The 21,262-nt window shown below is 38.4% G+C and overlaps 3 protein-coding genes across 3 annotated transcripts in view; 1 reads left to right on the top strand and 2 right to left on the bottom strand.

Moving 5' to 3' along the window:
• Positions 1-1,958: 1,958 nt before the first annotated feature.
• The window catches only part of LOC148742638 (uncharacterized), a 49,989-nt gene continuing 30,685 nt past the window's right edge, over positions 1,959-21,262 (bottom strand). Inside the window, exons 13-20 of the mRNA XM_088748020.1 lie at positions 11,441-11,515; positions 11,080-11,151; positions 9,863-10,883; positions 9,594-9,672; positions 9,233-9,271; positions 3,101-3,804; positions 2,884-3,070; positions 1,959-2,702 (exon numbers count right to left, since the gene is read on the bottom strand). Coding sequence (XP_088604146.1) covers positions 2,659-2,702; positions 2,884-3,070; positions 3,101-3,804; positions 9,233-9,271; positions 9,594-9,672; positions 9,863-10,883; positions 11,080-11,151; positions 11,441-11,515 — 2,221 coding nt within the window. The 3' untranslated portion in view covers positions 1,959-2,658. The remainder of the gene's footprint in view (positions 2,703-2,883; positions 3,071-3,100; positions 3,805-9,232; positions 9,272-9,593; positions 9,673-9,862; positions 10,884-11,079; positions 11,152-11,440; positions 11,516-21,262) is intronic.
• On the top strand, positions 12,385-15,660 carry LOC148742642 (myosin heavy chain kinase A-like). The gene is made up of 2 exons (XM_088757859.1): positions 12,385-13,190; positions 14,354-15,660. Exons 1-2 carry the CDS (start codon positions 12,849-12,851, stop codon positions 15,341-15,343), a joined length of 1,332 nt encoding a protein of 443 aa, XP_088613985.1. The 5' UTR covers positions 12,385-12,848; the 3' UTR covers positions 15,344-15,660.
• LOC148742641 (uncharacterized) lies at positions 15,494-20,824 on the bottom strand. The gene is made up of 6 exons (XM_088757863.1): positions 19,963-20,824; positions 18,700-18,892; positions 18,072-18,202; positions 17,738-17,847; positions 16,383-16,552; positions 15,494-15,860 (listed from the first exon to the last, which is right to left on the bottom strand). Exons 1-6 carry the CDS (start codon positions 20,389-20,391, stop codon positions 15,652-15,654), a joined length of 1,242 nt encoding a protein of 413 aa, XP_088613989.1. The 5' UTR covers positions 20,392-20,824; the 3' UTR covers positions 15,494-15,651.

Below are 21,262 nucleotides of genomic sequence, written 5' to 3'. Positions count from 1 at the left end.
GCGGTGACAAGTGCACGTGAGGCCTGCACGTGAGGAAAATACTTTCAGGTTAACTAAGGGGTATTGTACACAACAAACGAAATCAATATGATAACAAGAGTAGTACCTTTTATACCGAAAAAAACTGTTTTTGAAATCTCATCGCGTGGAGGCAAACACAAAGTAAGCTAAAAATGCAAATATCGCGTTGAAGTTTCAAATATTCGCCTCATTTGTTGGAGGAATCAGAGTTGAATGATGGCATTCCATAACGTATTTACCTTGCACTGTTTGAGTGATTTCTGCATTTTTCCACCAAACTCGCCTCCTTGAAGGCTGTTCAGTGAAGATGGCTCAAATTCTTGCGGGAATGCTTCACAAGCTGAGGAAGATCTTGCTACGTGTAAACTCAGTCACTGAGTTTCTTCTCGTCCCCAAGAACTACGTCGCTCAGTGTCACCGCTGCAAGCCAATCATTTGTCAGGTACGTGTTACAAATTGTGTTGAAGTGCTAGTATACTTTTTTTTGGAATGAAACACTTTTTTTCGAGTTCTTCTTTGAAGTTTCCTTTGACTCCTTTTTTGGAAGTTTTTATACCTAACTTTTCTAAGTCAAAATTTAGCGGAAATTTAAGAACTCCCATTCCATTGTTTCAGTCTGAATGTTTGCACACTCTTCTGCAAACATAAACCCTTTAAACCCAAGAGTGACCAGTATCTAATTTCTCCTTACAATATCATCCCTGAATCACACATCAAGGTCAGGAGAATTATGGAAATGATTACCAACTAAAGAAGCTCTTGATTGCTACACCAATTCTCCCTGCCAGCACCACAGGAAATGTATCGAGACAATAAGCAATTAAGCAATTTCATAGTAACAGCATAACACCAGTTAACCTCCAATAATGAACAACAACAACAATAACAATTTATCACTTATAGAGCGCTATTTACAATGACAGATCAACAGCGCTTTACAATCAATCCTAACCCGCCCATCCCACCCCAGGGGAGGACATCCATCACACAGTAATCTCGTGCGTGGGAAATTAACGTCTCCTACCCCTAACCCTGTAGGAGACGGGACCTCCATTTATTCGTCCCTATCCGAGAAGACTAGAATATCTAACCATTTCTTGATGTTATAGAAAGGTAGCATATTCTTCTCAATTATTTTAAGACCTTGAGTGTTGGTCCGGCCGGGGGTCGAACCCTCGACCCTCCGCACAACAGTCCAGCGCTCTATCCATTGAGCTAACCGGGAAGAAGTTTCGTACTTGGTCTTTCAGTCGTAAAAACCTATTTCCAATTCATCCACGGTAACATTATTTATTATTAAAAGACTAGTGTAGTGTTTTGCAAGGATTTCCAGCCCTTTTGTCTGCCGACTCATCCTTCCATCTCGCGTTCAGACTTGCCTATTTCATCAGACAACCGTCAGAATCTGTTTGGTGTATTGGACATGAATGGTTTTTTAACTGATAATTTAATTCGAGAGAGAAATTTGCGGGAGACTAGTTAAAGTACTAACTACCTGTAACCGGAAAAAAAATTACTAAAAGACTAATTCCAATTATTTGTACCTAGGGCGGAATGGAAGATTTTTGAAACTCCACGGGGAAAGTCAGAAGCGACACTGAGCCGGGAATTAAGACTGACACTTGGAGACCACAGAGCACGATCTTCCTTTAAAAATTAAAGAGAGACAAAAAAGCTTGTTCACGGAATCTTTACATTCTACTCGTACTCCTACTATCGTTTCTCTATTTGAACCTCAACCTTTCTTTAGGGGGGTTCACTTCCCGTATGGTCTGTTGATCATTCAACCGACAAATCTGATTGAAATCGTTTTCAGCAGTCCTTCAATAACTGAAATGTTTCAAAGTTACCTTTCAGCTATGAGATTGTGTTTAAACTATTGAACTCCAGGATGGTTCAATTATTGAGATAACAAAAAAAAAAAATGAGAGATGAAAGATTATTAATTTTTTTTTAATTAGGTACTAAATGGCTTGACAATAACTTAAAGAACATTTAACACTTCTAAAAACATCCTCACTTGGGTTACACTTTTCTAATACTTTTTTCTTTCATTTTTGTTCAAGCTCCAACAAAATTAACTTAAGTCATACATTAACAGCAAATGTGAGTAAATAAATGAGGCAGATGAGCATGCATTATCTGACCTGTGCACTTAATACATATGTGCGGTGGAGTAAATACGATTAGTGGCTTAGCATTGTCATAACAAAGAAGCCACCTAGTAAATAATACACTAGGACTTAAGTCAATAAATAATAAGTAAGACATGCAACTGGATGCTGAGTTAATAGTTAAGTCATGTTTGTAAGTACTTGTAAACTTAATAATATAGGAATAAGATAAGTTGCGGAAACTTCTGACAACACGGGCGGCGCAATGTAACCGTAAGCATGCTTTAACGAGATCTTACTCCGCATACCAAATTCCCTCCCTTTCTGACACCCTGGACGATCAAACAGTGCCGAACAAACATCACGAGTGCGAGTTAGTTACTTTGATTTTTTTCCGATCATTTTTTCTGAAAATGTTCTTGGTTAAGTAAATGAACTATTTCCATGACACAACAGTATGTAATCTTTCTACTTCTATTGCAATAATTAGAACTAAAAGGACTGGATAAGTCAGTGCTACCCGTTACAAACGTGTGTCCAGCACCATATCATCTCCTTCGTCTTGCTCTGTTGAATAAAGGTAACCAATTATCAAGACACTTCAGTTATACATTGTTACCTTACAAAAAAAATAACAATACGTTTTGGAATAACGAAGAAGGTTTTCTTCCACCCAACGTGATGAACGAAAAATTAATTCCCCCAAAACTTTAGAAATTAGCGGAAACGGAGGCCGGGTAAAACATACCTTCGTCCATAGTCTGCTGGTGTCGTGGTGATTCATCTTCCATAGACTCTTCACCCCGATGTCGGGAGTCCTCGTTATCTCGTTTTGACTGCTGTTTTTCGTCCTGCAGTTGAACTTGATTTACTTCCTCAGACACTTCTCTGGGTTTCTCTTGTTCAATATCTACCTGTTTTGGACCTTTGTGGTCCTTTTCTCGCCATTCTTGATTAGAATCAACTTGCTGATTTTCGGTTTCTTCATGTATCTCTTCTTGCTCTTGTTCATCTTGCTCATTTTCTTCTTGTTGCTGTTCACTTTCTTTTTTATTTCTTTTCGACTTCTCGTCTTTTTTAGAACCAACCTCTAGCCCATGGTCGACTTTCAGTTCTTTTTCCTCTTCTTTCCAAGTGCGCTGCTGTTTGGATTCTTGGCCTCTCCCTTTTGGCTTTTCTTCAACAGTTTCATCTTGCTCACGCTCAGGTTTTTCATGTTTTTCTTTCAGCTCTTGGTCTACTGGCTGCTGTTTACTAACTTCTTTGTTTCCCTTTGAATGACCAGGTCCAACTTCCAGCTTTGTGCTAGGTTCTTTGTGCTCATCGTTTGGTGCTTCGTCTCGTTTTGATTCAACTTGCAATTGCTCCTGTTTACTGAGTTCGTCTTGGCCTTGATTTGGTTCTTCGTCTTCTCTTTCAACTTGCTGCTGTTCAGTAGGTTCGTCTTGGCCTTGTTTTGGTTCTTCGTCTTCTCTTTTAACTTGCTGCTGTCCAGTAAGTTCGTCTTGGCCTTGTTTTGGTTCTTCGTCTTGTTCAGGCTCAACTTGCTGGGGTTCAGTGGGTTCCTCGTTTTCTTCGCCTGATCCTGCATGTTGTTCCCTCTCTACCCGTTCTTCCTGCAACTCATCCTCACTATCAACAGCGCTCTCCATTTCTTCTAGATTTTGTACTGTGTTCAATAAAGAAAACACAAAAAGGGAATAAGATTACAAAGTGCTCTCTCTCGTGGCTTTAGTTCGCTAGATCGCCAGATTTGTTGAATAAGTCACGTTGCGCGTTTTGCATTTGGTAACCGTATCGTGTAACTTCTCCATCCCTAGTCATTTGCGTTCCGCTTTTGCTCTTTCCGAATATCGCTTTTCTCTTTAAGAGTGACTGTTACCAATGGTCACACATTTGGTGGCAACAGCTGAAAAACAAATTTCGCCCATATTTAAAAGTTGGGTAGGTCTCAATGAGAAATAAATCACTGCATATTTCGTTTGGCTGAATATCGACTTATTTTCGAGAAAATCGATATTAGCTGAGTTTCGCCAAAATGCCGCTTTTGAATCTCAAAATTTCACACGAATCTTGGAGAGTCGCGCCACAAATTGAAAACAGTCACTTGGACCAGTGAAAAGTACCAAATCTTGAAAAATAACATTCAACATAGGTTGACAGCAATTTGAGCAATTATTGATTGTTTATATACACAGTCTGATTGAATTTATCCGATCATCTTCTAGCTAGATCAAAAATAGGTCAAAAGTAGCCCGTTACTGATTTAAACTATGTGCTAAACAAAATAATCGACTGAGAATCTGGCTTTTGGAAGGCGAAATGTAGTTCTGTTCGATCTCCGAAGGAATTTTTGGGGATATGATTCGGCGTGATTTGTTGACGGTGCCATCAGTTAGCAGAAAATGTACGTATCCACACGCAAACACGGTTGTTTCGCATTTTACATCAAAACTACACCTTTTTCAACAGAATATCTTCTTACCCTCCCTGTTGATGTATCACAATAGAGGATTGCAATCCTGGAAATTTTGTATCGATCGCTCTCAAAGTAGCGATATAACTAATAAGGAAGTCTCCTGATAATGATTGTTTGAAAGAACTACTCTTTGCCTTCCAAAAGCCAGATTTTCAGTCGATTACTCTGTTTATGTAGTTTTTGTATACTAGTTTTATTAATTATATTTTTTGTAAATAATCTTGAATTAATATTGTTATTAAACGAAGTGTGTATCCATGAGCTTTACTTAAATTTTTACTAGACATTTTCACGCATTTTTTTCGATTTTTAAGCAGTTTATCATAATTTTTGTATATACTTTTAGAGATTATAGTGAATAAAAGTTTTTCTTTTCCACGATGATACATGTAACTTAATAAATAATGATGAAAACTATTCATAATAATAAAAATTAGATTGTGTCTACAAACAATCAAGAACTTAAATTTGAGTGTTTTTCAAGATTTGGTACCTTTCATCGGTCCAAGTCTTTTAGATTGGTCACGCGAGGTTCGTGTAAAATTTTGAGCTTCTAAAGCGGCATTTCGGCGGAATTCAGTTATTATCGATTTTCTCGAAGATAAATCGATATTCAGCCAAACGAAGTATGCAGTGCTTTGTTTCACTGTAAGGCCCACCTGACTTGAAAAAGTGAGCCAAATCGATTTTTCGGCTGTTGCCACATTTCGAACCTGTTCAATCTTTGGCCACATTTGCCCCTAAAAAGGACACAAGTCAACACTCTGGCCATAATAGCAGTTTACAATACAAGCCCGGAAAAATTAATCACAGGAGTAGCGAGAGCGTTTTAAATTAAAGAGCCACAAGCAGAAAGATAATTAGAAGCCAGCAAGCTTTTTAACTAGAATCTTTGGTTCATATCAAGGTCTTTACAACACTAGCAGACAAGATAAGTATGTAATAGTGGCTCACCACTATGTAATACAATAACTTCAAACTTAAAAGGCGTGAGGAGAAAAATGACTCATTAGATTCGCCCCAAATAGCAGTAGGTACGAACCTAAATAAGTAAGGAATAAAACCTCCTCTTATGAGGCCGATTTGTTCAAAGCCTACAGAAAAAACGGCGTACGTTTTGGTTTGTTTTGACACGCGCGGAAGTAAATATGGCGGTCAGCCGCTCTAGTCCCGAGTTCTCTTTGACGAAATTACAAACAAACCTTTTCACAAGACAGTACATTGTTGAATTCACAATAGAAATAACGAAGCTTGTACACTCACTGAAAATTAGTCAATAATAACCCGCTAGGAGCCTGTAATGGCATTTTCTTTGTTAGCTGTCCTCAAGCTCTACTGAGCAAACTTAGCGAAGCTAGCGCTTCCAGTGTTGGTATGTGACGTCATATTAACAGTGATCATTTGACGGCGGCTTATACCAGAGAGCGATAGAGCCACCCCCTTCCTCCTTGATGATGTATATAATTACACAAAATATCATGATAAACTCACACCTCATTTACTGGGTGTAATGTAAAGAATTGTACCTTGTGTAGAGTAAAGGCTGACATAGTGTGCTTCAGGGACGTGTCCCAACACAAGTGTCCTGCCTTTGTCAACAGGGCATTGTGGGCGTAAGATAACATCGTGAGAAGCGTTAAGACTGCTGACCACACGAATGCAAGTTTTGAAGCAGTTTGCTGCGGCACATAGAATAACATGGTCACCCCATGCGCCATCTTGCTCCATGTACGTTAAGTAATCAGCCCATGATTGATGTCCATGGACGAAGTGAAACAGATCTGTTCCGTTCGGCTGTGAGAAAAGCAAAAAAGAGAGAACGAAACTTGGAGTGTAAAGTTAATTGTACAATGGACCAGGTTGAGTACGTTGGAAGGAGTCATCGAATGAGAAAATAACAGATACTAAACAACAGTAAGAACGGATAATAACACATCAGAGTAATGATCACAAGGATCTGCATTGGATGTAGCAGTCTCAACTCCTGAATTTGCCCTGCGAAACATCAAATATCTAATGTCCACCTTACCCAGAGTCAAGGTTATCCAATTAGGATTGTCCCTTCTAGGGGAGATTCAAGTGTGAAGTACTTTTAAAAAAACCTCGGGTTGGCCGCTTTCTCCACAAGACAGAGCCCTTTCATTTTATCAAGGAGGTTTGAATTCATCCGTGACCCGGACAAGGTCTATAAAACAACACACTTGATTAACACAGCGTTTTTTTTTACGAGCAATCCAGAAGTATTGAACAATTATTCTCCAAAATAAATGGTGAATAGGGGTGAGTATCTTCCGAGGCAAAGAGGCAAGTTAATTATCCACCACTTTCACCGACGCTTATGTAGAAAATAATCTACGTCTATACCAGAATACGGTGAATTGTACTTGCCAATCAATTACCAAGGAGCGCGCGGTGTGATTTATACTAAACGATGATTTCAAGGTATTTATGATCCTTATCATCCCCTACAGAACGAGTAGTGATGTGTTGACCAGTTGGCCCACATGTGGATCCAACCTTTATGGTGCTCCTAAAGTAACAGAGTGCAAGACATCAACTTACTAATTTAGGATTTTTTCTGAGGTATTGGACCAATAATTGCCTTAATTCGTCATGCTTGATTTTGATTCTCATAGCAATTTCCAGTTGATCTGACAAAGCAGAGAACATGCAATCTCCTGATCCTTCATTGTCGACGATTCTGAAGCCCTTGTCTGAAGCAATTTTCTTCAACTCAGTATTTAGGTCTGTCTTCTCATTGGCTTTGCTTGCATCGAGTTGCATCTGCTGAAGCTGAGCAATTAACTCAGCAGAACCTAAGTGAACAAACGGATGGATGAACAGAGGATAAATACCACCATGAACATGATTTAAGGGGGCCAAAACACAAGAATTCTACGTTACAAATACTTTTTCTCTAGGTTTCCACGAGTTCTTAATAATAAGTTTCTTTGATACATAGAGGAACGTTATAGAAAAGGAAGTAAAAAGTAATTCCTAGCCAACTGAGTTACTTCAGGTTGGTTTTCACATAAATTGGGGTCAAAATGGCAAATATTACTTAAAATAACTAGATGACTCTCCGTAAACTCATCCAGATCAGAAATTCAGAGGAACGAGATTTTGTTTAGACTAGCGTTTGAACACAGCCAGGTGTCCATTTCAGCACGTCTCCCTTGTTCTAAACATCATTGAGAGGCAGTCTCTCTAAAAGCGGTAAAGTGCATTTCGGCAACATTCCGCTTGGTTCGCGGTTCGGTTGAAGACTTATATCTAAACAATGATCTCTTGAAGTAATTACAGCCTCCTTTTCAACGAATTGGGTATAGAGAAACCCCGTAAACAATCGTTATCAGGAGGTGTTGACTATTCTTCCGAGTTATATCACTATTGTGAGAGCGATGCAACAATTTCAGAACTGCAATACTCTATTGTGATACAGCAACATGAGGGATGAATGAATATTATGTTGAAAAAACTGTGGTGAAATGCGAAACAATCGGGTTCGCGTGTGTATGTATACATTTTCCACTAACTGACGGCACTGTCAAATCAACGCATTTCATCCAATTTTAAAATTTAATGAAATCGCACTGAAACATTTCCCCAAAAACTCCTTCGAAGATTGAAAAGAACTACACTTCACCTTCCAAAAGCCAGATTTTCAGTGGATAATTTTGTTTAGCACATAGTTAAATAACGGGTTACTCTTGATCTATTTTTAATCAAATTAGATGAAGGTCGGATAAACTCAATTAGTTTGTGTATACAAAACAATCAACAACTACTCAAATTGCTGTCAACATATGTTTTGATGTTGTTTTACAAGATTTGGTACTTTTCATCGTGGCGCGACGTTCCGAGATTCGTCTAAAAAATGTTGAGCTTCTAAAGCGGCGTTTGGTGGAATTCAGTTATTATCGATTTTCTCGAAAATAACTTGATATTCAGCCAAACGAAGTAGGCAGTTCTTTCTTTCACTGTAAGGCCTACCCAACTTGAGAATATGAGCCGAATCGATTTTTTGACTGTTGCCACGATATTGCGAAAGTGTGCGATTCTTGGCCACATTTGCTCTTAATACCTTATCAAAACCATTATTTCTAGAATTTTAACTGTCGAACAAACAAGTAAATTCTATGTTGCTATGCGTCTGTTCAACGATGATATACGGAGCGCGGAGTGTCTGTAATGTTCGAAGCCCATTTTTCAGTGAGCAATTTCAGAATAAACCCACGGATATGGAATCTATTTGTTTTTGTAATAAAAATAGAAATATTGTCAATGGTGACTTTGTCTATGGATATTTTCTTCTCTAGATCATACCAAGAATCAATTAAATTAGATTCAAACTTACTATACATGTACAACGGAAAATTGCAGTCATTAAAGTGTTTCAAAATATGGATGATTGTAAACTTCAAGCTAAAGGTTAAATTTCTTTTTACACCTTCGTTAGGATATAAAAAATTGGAAAAAAAACGTCAGCTGGAACTTTTTCAGCTACATAAATTCCTCATTGTTCTTTGATCATTCTGTTCTGTTCTTGGTTTTTGACTGCCAGATGTTGCATTCTCAAATTTGTTGCAGTCTGTGGATAAGTGAATTGAGTGCGTACCTTCTTCGATAACTCTCATTTCCATTCCCTGGTCTTCAGCTGGCACAAAATAATAACACAAGCGACAAAAACGTCAGCAACAAACATATTGTTCACTCATGAGGTAGTCATATTTTTCAATGAGACTGAGTCTAACTAAGTGTTAACATGAAATAAACAAGCTTGTTATTAAATATAGATACCTGTCTATTTCTTATTCACTTGACTTATGTGTCAATTTGATTTATAAACACGCGGCATATCTGTTCTTAGAACTGTTTTATACGTAGCTTTATAACATGAAACAGAAACAAAAAATGAAAGAACGGGGAATAACACTATACAAAATGACGAAAGATTAGTTAAAATTGTTAAAGGTTACCTTCATTTTGATTTCGGCCGAGTTTTGCTATCAGATAATCCCACAACGGTCGGAGTTTGGCATTGATGACACCTCGAACCTTAATACATCGAAAAAAAAAACAAAAAACACACAGTTGTAATCAGTACACATTGCTTTCTCCCCACTCCCCATATTAAACCTTCGAGTCTTTGATTTCCCCTCGAATGCGAATGAATATAGAAATGGCAAAATTAAACTTAATCGCCGAAGATGTATTTTTCAACCGTTCAAATAATGACCTCGTGTACCTGTGGGGTAGAAAAGGTGTAGAGAATGGGATTGATGGCAGAGTTAACCGGCAGAACAAAGACTGCGATCCAAACTGCCAGGTCACCACGTACACGGAAGGACTTTTCCAGGAGAGACCTCACTCCAATCACCACGATAGGCAACCAGCAGACACAGTCGGTAAGAACGATGAAGAACACTCTTTTGGCGAGCGAGGCCTCCCTCCTCAGATCGGCTGCCCTCTGCTTGGCTTTCATTTTCCTCTCTCTTTCGGTTCCTTGCTTAGCCAGGCGCCGGTTTGATGCGCAGGACTTAAAGATTATCATTGAGTAGGCCACAATGACGAAAAACACAAGGGAAAAGTTTAGACCAACAAACATGGCAACAGAGTACTCCCAGCCTGAGGGCTTATCAGCAGAAAGCTGTAATGGGAGACAAACAACTGATCTGCCATAAAAATGATGACCCTTCTGGCGACTACCAAAGTAATCGAAGCCCACCGTGGGAATAAACGCAATTATACCACCAACAATCCAGATAAAGACGCACAGAAAGTGCGTAACCTTAATTGTAAGGGACTTTCCGCTGTAGGGGTACAGAATATTTTTAAGCCGGTCGGCAGAGAGCAAGCAGATGAGCATCAAGGACACCTCGCTTGACAATACGGAAAGGGAACCTGTCATCTGACATGGCAAACTTGAACGCCAATAGTAGTCATGCAAGAAATACTGCCCTGCCCAAATGGCATCCACCACACCTATAATGATCAGGTAGACACCCATCAGTCCATCAGACCCGGCCAAATTTATCAACATGATAGCCTGTATCTTGTTTTTCTCCTTTGTTTCCTTAAACACCAACCGCCACACGATCACAAACACAGCACCAACCAATGTCATAATTCCTACAACCCAGAGACAAATCCTAGGAGCTCGATCTTTGAACATCCTTTCACAACTTGCAAAGCTGTCGACATAAGCAAAGTCGCAATCTGCGTCCTCCTTCGTCAAATAGCAACACATCAGGTTGGTGTCCACAGTCCTACGGTACATAAAAAGAGTTCAAATGAATAAAAAAAAAAAGAGAAAAAGCGGAAATTTCATTCGTCACAGGATCTGTACTGGTAGGAAAATTAATGAGTGGTTGTAACATTCTACGAGTAGCATAATCGTCTTCAGACAAGAGAAATTTTTCAATTGTTCCACTTCTACCATCGTGAATATTCTACTTGACTTACGCAGTTATTAGATTCTTCATGTTGGAAAAAAATTCCTCTGGGAGTTCTCGCATTTCGTTGTAATGGAAGTACCTGCAAATTAAAGAAAATTCAGGTAATTCAGTTAAACTTTGCCCGCTATTTCATGATAATATCATTATCATTACCCTATGTTTAAACCACTTGCGGTCTTTTAGCTCTCTCTTTTCCTTTTTCCTGTCCAATTCTCATTAGAAATCTTACGCCCATGGGCGCTAATCCGAGAATTCTCAGCACGTGCAAGTTGCACCCAGTCTTACAATCTCTATCTCCTGTGAACTTGAAACAAACTCTTGGTGTAGTTTGAACACACCTGGAATATTATCAGTTCAGTCAAACTCACAAGAATCGAATAGTCGGGGCGACATCTTTGAATTGTTCGTTGGTCACTGTGCGGATCTTATTGGAATAAAAGCTCCTGAAGAACGATAAAGTAATTAAAAGCGTAAAGCGTCAATTAACAAGCATTGAAAAGAGCCTCATTGTGCATGAGGCCATGAAGTCGTACAATAATATCACGTAAGTATTTTCATGACCTTCACTGCGCAATTGTTGCTCGATGACCAGCTTAAAATTACCTTCAAATTACGGAAACTTTTCCAAAGATAATTGTTTATGCAAGTCGGATTTAAATTGCAACTTATCCATTACTGAGTATGAGAGCTATCTTCGCTGTGACGAACACTACATAAGCAATAGGGAAAATGAGGCCTAAAAAAATTCAGGCCTGTACGGGATTCGAGCCCGTGACCATTGCGATGCCAGTTAACCAGTGCAGTCCAGTATCCCAGAGGTCATGAGTTGGAATCCAGTACAGGCCTGAGTTTTTTTCAGTCGTCATTTTCACTACTGCTTAACAGAGGTTGTCACGAAGAGTCAAACATTCACAGACAACAGTCAAAAAATCGAATTGGCTCATATTCTAGTGTTAGGTAGGCCTATAGGTAAAACAAACCAAGACATATATGAAGATGTAAGGGCTAACGAAGGGCTAACGCTCGAAACGTCAGCTTTTTAACTCTTTACAGTGGCCAATTTACAATTTCAACTTAGTGGATATTACCAAATTACCAAGACATATATAGTTTGTTGAAAAATTCTTTTTTCTTGAGAAAATAATAATAATAATAATAATAATAATAGTTTAATATTTGTATCGCGCCAATTCCATTTACATATGATCAAATGCGCATAAAACTCAATTTGATAAAACTCAATTTACGCATAGTTAGCGTCGTTCTAAGGTCGAACTTAGCTATGGTGGCCCATTGTTATCATAGCATTGTTATCATAGCATAATAAAAAAATAAAAGTAAAATTAAAAAAAAATTAAAGTAAAAGCAATCCAAAAAAAAAAAATTGAATTTAAAATAAAACATTAAAGAAAACAGGAGCTACTGAAGAAATTCAATAAAAAAAAGTAAAGGAAGATTAAAAATTAAAAAATACATAAAAGTTAAAATTAAAGTGAAAAATAATTTAAAAAATAAATAAGATAAAAACCTTTAGTACAAATGCAAAATAATTTTAAGTTTACTATGATAACGCTGGGCCGAAAGGAACATCACGATATTTGTTTCCAAAATGAAATGTTCGAAAGCAGCCCATTGTTATCATAGCCAGCGACACGTAAGGTCAGTGGACTACTTTCAGAAGGGCTGCTCGCATTTCCTGATTGGTAACTCGTGCACGTGTGGGTTGTGGCTTGCACTTTTCTCGTTCAAACTACAGTAAAAAGTCCTTTTATCGAGATGAATAGACGACAACAAACGTGGAACCGTTTGCAAGATGAAATGAAGGCGAAGAGGAAGCGACCGGACCCTCGCGGAAAAGGCAAAAGCAAGAAATCTGGTTCCGCTCCGCACGAGTTAATCGTGCAACGTTTAGCATCTGAGCCAGACAACAAACAAACGTTTAGGCCAGTCCAACCAAGAGAGTTTGTGGCGTTTCCATACGAGGATCTTACGCTAGCAAACTTGAAGAAGGCTCTCGCTGACCATTACAGTTTGCCAGCAAGCCTATGTGATGTTCTTGTCACAAACAAGGGACCCTCTTGTACCAGCATGGAACAAATCCCTCATAGAAAGGACAAGGTGAGTTCGTGTACGAAGCATTTAAGCTTAGGTAAATAAACAATGGCGCAAAAATATTCTCGGGTAAAACTAGAGGTAAACTGTATTAAAGGACCAATGTCCGACTATATTCGCGCTTGACAAGGCCTCTCAACTATTAGGGACCGGTCATTATTTAGAGGGGGGGGAGGGCTGGTGCAAAATTAGGTATGCCATGTTTCATTTTTCCTGACCCCCCCACTTCATGAAGCACATTTTTTTTCTGACCTCCCCCCCCGATAGATATACAATCGCACGTACACACACACTTTTAGTACACCAACACATATAACTGTCTATTGGTACTTATTAAATGCATTATTCAGTAACTTTTTTCACATTCTGAACTGAATAGCCCTCCTCCCAGAACCATTGAATACTTGCATAAATTTATATGGCCCCCCCTTTTTTCCCTGCATAAAAATCGATTACCCACCCCCTATTTGTACCAGCCCCCCCCCCCCCCCCTCTAAATGATGACCAGTCTCTTAGGGACAAAATTCAGATCCCCTCCAAAAGAGATTGGACTAGGAATGACTCCTGGTATTACTGACTCTCACTCTCTCACTATCACGGACACTAAACAATGTCCCGAGGGTGTCTGTTGTAATGAGAGTTGACTGTATCTCTATATGTTTCTTTTGGGAAGAGGGCATGATATATTGACTTGTCACCATGTAAAAAAAAAACAACAAATATAAGTTAGGTTGACATCAGGTTTTCTGTTCTTCACACAGGATTCAAATTCTTGAAGAGTTTGAATGAGAGGTCTGAACAAACTCTCCTTGGCTTAAGTTTTGAAAAATGTCAGTTATGACACTGTCACTACCCTCAGTCCTCCTCATGTTACTCCAAGTTTGTTGAAACTGTAATATTACCTTTGAAATACATTTATTTAGACAGCGAATACCGGGTACATAAACTCTTTAGCTTAAATGTAAAAAAATTGCCAACAGGAAGGTAAAGGTCACTGATGTTTGGCAGTTTTGGGGCCTTGATGATAAGAATTTTCACATTTTATATTGTTATAATAGCATTACCAACTAGTTAACAGTGATAGTAGCATGAATTTCATATGTTAAATATGATGCCCAACCCAAATGAAATCTGATCGGTTTTGTTATTTTTATTTGACAAACATGTAGGTGTATCTGGTGCGGTTTGTAGTTGGCCAAGATTATGGGGAGGACTCCAATAGCTCTGACCCAACACATGTACATGAAGGTTTCTCGGATAACTCCTCATTCCAAAGAACAACTTCTGCATCATCAGCACCAGTGAGAAAGGCAGCTGCGCCAAAACCAAAAGCAGATTATAGAAGGTTCTCAGTGACAACCCAGTTTCCTCCATCCGTATCCATTGCCTCATTGCTGGATGCTGGGAAGCTCATCAAACCAGTCACCAAAAACAAGTGTCTCCTAACCTTTGAACAATTTGACATTGCCTCCAAAGAATGGACAGATGCAATGGAGGTAGAGTGTACAGTAGATTCAGAGAAGTTTTCCTCAGGTGGATTCCGTGATGCTTACCACTGCAAGCTAACTGGCAAATCTGCGGGCCAAAACATTTCAAATCGCTGGGTTATCAAAACGTACAACGAGAAGTCCAAAGAAGTAATTAGTACTCAATTAAAAACTAATATAGAGAGCCATTGTCGTAAGCAAGTACAAATGCATGAGGTAGCTAGGCACTTAACAAAGAAGTTCCAGTCACAGGCATCACAAGAAATGGGAAAGTGTTTTCAGTACAACCATGTATACTACACCACAATAGACGAGAAACCAGCGACAGTTGAGGAATTTGTTCCAGGCCTCTTTGCCAAACTGATTAATAATAATGGCAAGAAGGCCGATCTGCCTGAAGATGCAGATAAAGATTTGAAAGATTTGTTGGCCAAAGCAGAGTGCCTGGTTCACTATACCTATGAATCATCCAACCAACAACTCATGTTACTTGATATACAGGGATCTGGCTACTGTTTATATGATCCCGAAATAGCAACAAATGATATCATGGATGCCAGCAGCTTAGAATACTATTTCTGCTATGGAAATTATTCATCCGTGGGCATCACATGCTTTCTCAATGAACATGAGTGCAATGCCTACTGTAAGATGATGGACCTAAGTCAGTAAGAGAATGGATTACTGGAGCATAATTCACCTTCCACCTTTTATCAAGATAGCAGCTCAGTGACTGCCTTTCAAGTGTTGTGTTGTTAGTTTAAACCTTACGTCATGCTTCTCACAGACCATTGGGAGGAGAACACGGCATGGAACAGTTCATTTAAGATAACAAATCTTTTTTATCACTGGCATTTTTTACAACGTCCATGAATGTTACTAAGTCTGTAGTTCTTTGTCCTTGGACCATTTGTTGGACAATGTTTTTTACACATTTGAACTACCGGTATAAGGAAAAAAAGTTACAATAAAATGCACTTTTATGATGATGCTGATGGTGATGACTCTTTGTACTTCTCCTTTAAGAAAAGATAGGCATCTGCTGCCTCGGCTGGCTTCACCCCATCAATATTGGGAATAATTCGTTCACAGCTCTCTCTCACAGTTTTTGGTAAGTAGTCATCTACAACTGACTTGACACCTGATAATGAAGCAACCTCATCCAGTGCTTCTAAAGTGACTTGCAAACCTATACAATACAGGAAATTGCACTTGATGAGCACTTGAACATTAACCCTTAATAACTTGTTAGTGAGTGGATCATCATGTCTGCCCTGAAAATATCTGTATTGGCCTCTCTCTCTCTATTGAAGTATAATATTGATGATTTAATCTCTCAAGCTGTCCATAAATTAATTTAACCATCCCCGCTTTTTACACATTGTTTCTCATTGAATTCATTGAATCGATACTTAGTGGTGGGTCATTAATTAAAAAAGGATTCGTACTGGTCCTGGAAAACCTGAAAAATCCTGGAATTTTATTTTCTTATTTTCAAGGACTGGCCAGGACTGGAAAGTCCTGGAAAAAGAACACTGGTCCTGGAAAGTTCTAGACATCTGTTAAACTCAGGAAATCATGTTTCTTAAAACAATTTTTAAATTTTAAGATTTCTTCAGAAATGCAACACTTGGCTCTCTAAGACATGCTTTGTTGTGCAGTCTGTAAATATTATTCTAAAACATACAAATATTCAGTAAAATACCCTTACCACACTCATTTGCATTGTATTGCTCAGGGAACGAGTACAGGTGATATGGTATCCCTTTAGGCATCTGAGCATCCTTTTGGCTCCTTACTCTATGTGAATTCCACACAGTTTCCCTAAAGATATCCATTTCTTTCTGGATGACAGGAATAAAAATGAATGCCAATAGGTGCCTGTTTAAATGCAAAGACAGCATAGTAAGAATGCAGATCCATGATATTTAAATGTGGCAGGTGTTAACTACAAGTCACAGGCTATGTGTCAGGTCAATTAATAAAGAGAGGTGAAATCAGTATAACATCAAAATTATAAGCACTTGGAAATTAACTGCACATGTTTTCAGTTACCTTATTACATGAAGCTTCTGCAACATGTTAATTTTGAAAATTTCGCGATTTTTCGCAAAATGAAAAAGATGCAAAAAATAAGTGTTGCGAAAATTACATGACGTGAAAATTAAGTGAAACTTCATGTAAATAATCATAAAAAGGATGAGTTTATTACCACTGAGGTCATTACAAGTCTAAAAGCAAGCCAATAGTGGACTTCACGTTACTTTTGGTTTTCAAACTAATTCACACAACTTGGTTGGTGGAAATGTATAAATTTTTATCCTTTTATTCACGTCAATGGCTGGTTACATTAACTTTGTCAAGGAAAAATACCTTATCCCAGGGGCGGTGCATTACTCAAAATTAATAACTACTTAATAACTGCGTGTGAGGGCTTTGCTGTAAAATTCCAGACTGAGGGATAAAATTTCTGCTTTATGGACCGAGCCTCTGGGCGAGGTCCATGAATAGAAAATTTCAGCCCGAACTCTGGAATTTTACAGTAAAGCTTGAGCAAACAAGGTTATTAAGTTGTTTATTATATGGCTTCCGACGGGCAAAGCACGCCAAATAGAGAGAACTTCTAAATTGCTTTCATTTTTTGTCAGGATAATAAAATTCAGATAAGAAATCTTTAGAACTCATAGTTAAAGAAGACCAAGATACGTGTTTTGTTAAATTTCTTGCTTTTTTAATGAAGTTTCTTTCAGCGAAAGTCACAAAGTTAGCTAGGTTTTGTAAACGAAAACGGTGGTGGGAAAAATCTGTAATGCCCGTAGGCGTTTACCAGGAAAGTATGGAACGCTAATTAACCAATGAGAACGCGCGTACTATCGCAGCCATATAATAAAGTGACCTAAAACACAAAATTTTCCAAAAAATTGCGAAATTTAAGTGTTGCGAAATATTTGAACCTCAAAATCACGAAATTAACGTGTCACGAAAAATTCATGTAATAAGGTATGTAAAATGAATTAAATAGAACTGGTACTGTTCATGTAATGTATTTCAAAACATAGTTAATACCTGTCTGGTTGATCACTTGGATCATAGTGGCCTTGTTCCAGTAACATAGTGAGCTGCCTCTTGAAAAATCTTTCAAATCTATTGTGCAGGTCTCGCCACCATCTTTCTATCTGTGAAAAATGGTTCAAATCTGTGTTGATAATGCAATTCAAAAAGTAAACAATCAGTTATTACCCTTAAATGTATAGGTCAGAAAAAAGGTTTTTGGAATGTGAAGCACAGATTCCTGCATTTTCATTACCATCATTAAAATCTACATCAAAAATTCAGAAAAGCCTAAGTGGGCACCAAACTGATGTTTTATTGTCGGAAAGTGTTTAGTTAACTGCCTTACCTTGTTATTTGTTGAAGGACCATAAAAAACTGTATCTGCCTCCTCATCTTGCTCTTGCCTTAAAAAAGCGTGAATAGTAGCCATGTGCCCTGTCTCAGTTCCTTTATCCAGCCTCAGATATTTACTGATCACTTGAATGAAAAAAAGATAATAAAATAAGTAAATAAATAAATAAATAAAGCTTAAAAAATCGTACATGTATGTAGAGCCCAGGGGGGGCTCTGGATATTTTGGGTAGGGGTGTGTCGCTGGGACTCTGAGACCCTTACCCTATACTAGATCATGTTTGAATTTTGCGACTCTCTTCTAGACTAGATGCGTAAAATTACCACCCTATTCCAGACTTGCTAGTCTCCAGGAACTTTATTTCTGTCACAGGAAGTTGCTTATACGGTAAATGATACCCTATTCCAGACCAAAATGCTCTGATTTTTAATACCCTATCCTAGACTAAACTGCTCAAAAACCCTACCCTTCACAGCAGCACATACCTATAAGCTTTATGTATGGGAGTACCCCTCCCCGGGATGTAGAGCTTAACCTTAGTTAACTATGGTTCAGCTTTGACTGTATCATGATCAGTCTGCAATTGCCATTGTATATATTTTGCATACAGGACCAATGTTACCTTTTGTTTTGTACAGATGATCCATGTACCAACGACCAATAAGCTTAGGGTCAGAGTTTGTGGTCCATAATTTCAGATACAAAATGTATCCACTAAAGGCATCTTGCAAGCCGTAAACAGCTAAAGGAAAAGTGCTATTCATGAAACCCATTAGCTTGTCGTGGCCATCCCCAGAATGAGTGTGATTAGGTCCCTGTATACAAGATAACATAATAAAATAACTACTGCAGTAAATGGTTTGAACCCGGGGGTAACATGTGAAGGTGTAGTCTGATCGTCCGGGTGAGTGTAGTCCTGAGAAGGACTGTTGTCGGTGGCAGTGACTGACGTTTCGACAACCTGTGCGGAAGTCATCATCAGAGTCAAGTGAGTGATTGTTGTCAGTAGAATGTTCTTATTCCAGTTCGTGTGAAATGATCGGTTGGTTTTGCCGTGATGTTATTGGCTGTAAGACTCAAGTGACGTAAGTCGTTCGTGATTGGTCTGTTTCGGTCTGTCGGTAAAGCTAGGTTGTTCTTTTTCGGTCGTTTGTGATGTTTAGAACATTCTACTGACAACAATCACTCACTTGACTCTGATGATGACTTCCGCACAGGTTGTCGAAACGTCAGTCACTGCCACCGACAACAGTCCTTCTCAGGACTACACTCACCCGGACGATCAGACTACACCTTCACAAAATAACTACTATGACATGACACTATGACCATAAGCCTATTACAGAAGGGGGATCCTTGGCTGATCGGATTAGGGAAGTCCAGAAAATTTATGGGAACTCACCAAACTGAAAGACGAAAAGAAATGGGAAGGGAAGCAGGTTTGCTTGTGTCCAAATCCACCATGTTTTGGATAATCAAAAAGACCTGGACCATCAGTCAAGTATTTGTACCTATAGGCAGGCATGCATAAGCAAGTTGAGATCAACATATATTATCACCAGAATGTCCTGATATGGATTTTGTTTGGCAATCTTTAAAAGGACAAGCAAGATAATGAGAGCTTTTAGCACACAGATACCCCAGTTACTTGCGTTGCCTTTAAAATGTCTTTTCCAGATGCCTAAAAACATGTTACACTAGATTGAAATTCATGATAAAAGCACAGGCAGATAAGTTGGATGGTTCGAGGTAGGTTGCCAGAACATGCCATTTGATCCCATATATTTACTCTACTTTGCAACGGCTTACTCTAAGGGATCAGGGGAAATGCTTCAATGAATTTTACATACTTGGGCACCTGCCACAAAAAGGTGGGAGAACTTACCAATGATGTGAACGTTCCAGTAGCTCCTCTTTGTGGTTTTTTTCGACCAACATTCCCTCGCCTAGTCAGTCCTTCGGGGTCCACCATACCCATAACATCATGGACCAGATTGCAAGGGACAGCCAATTTATGTTGCTCTCGTATTTTTCTCTGCATTGCTCGATACCCTAGATACTGCCCTGGACCCTCCATTTCCTCTTCGATTGCCTTCTTTACATCTTCAACGTTGGTTTCGTACCTAACGTATTTGATGCCGAAAAAACGTAATCTTCTGCTAAGTGTAGGCAGACTCCAGGCATACTCAGGGAAGTCCCGACTAGCAAAATCCAGTATCTCCTGCCTGGAATAGTTTGCTAACACATAGCGCTCAAGGTCGCTCTTCAGTTGCTCGTCACTCTCCCACTCTGAGCAACGAATGCGGACCGCCATTTTGAGAGAAGAGAAAGAGAGAGGAAGCTGGGAACTAGGTTGTCCACTGACCTTACGTGTCGCAGGCTATGATAACAATGGGCTGCTTTCGAACATTTCATTTTGGAAACAAATATCGTGATGTTCCTTTCGGCCCAGCGTTATCATAGTAAACTTAAAATTATTTTGCATTTGTACTAAAGGTTTTTATCTTATTTATTTTTTAAATTATTTTTCACTTTAATTTTAACTTTTATGTATTTTTTAATTTTTAATCTTCCTTTACTTTTTTTTATTGAATTTCTTCAGTAGCTCCTGTTTTCTTTAATGTTTTATTTTAAATTCAATTTTTTTTTTGGATTGCTTTTACTTTTATTTTTTTTTAATTTTACTTTTATTTTTTTATTATGCTATGATAACAATGCTATGATAACAATGGGCCACCATACTTAGCCCATTTTTGGAGGCTTTGTTTGTACTAGTAAAAGCAGTGAAAAACTTACTTATTCCAGAGACTCTTAGAACAATGTCTCCCCTATGTTTTCACAAAAAGTAGAATCAATATTTAAATTTGAAATAAAATACGGATTTTTCTATCTATTTAGTTAAGTGCCGTGTGAAAAGTAGGGTAGCCTCAAAACATTATTTTTATATGTGCTAAGTGAAATAAAAGTTTAATATTTGAAACAAGAGAAGTAGAAATGATAGACTTACCGTTTGTAGAGTTATTTTTCTGGGGATTTTGGGCTGCTATGCATACGAGGGCTTTAAGTTCATAGAAATTTCGCTCTTCGGCAAAGTCGGGGACATAGAAGAACAGACAGACTTTCTTTATCATTTGCAGTCAGTGGTAATAATGAAGGCTTGAATGATATAAATATCGTATTAAAGT

Source organism: Stylophora pistillata, chromosome 1, assembly GCF_964205215.1.
Source record: "Stylophora pistillata chromosome 1, jaStyPist1.2, whole genome shotgun sequence".
NCBI lineage: Eukaryota > Metazoa > Cnidaria > Anthozoa > Scleractinia > Pocilloporidae > Stylophora > Stylophora pistillata.
Note: the sequence above shows the minus strand (reverse complement) of the source record. Positions and strands in the feature narration are given on the sequence as shown.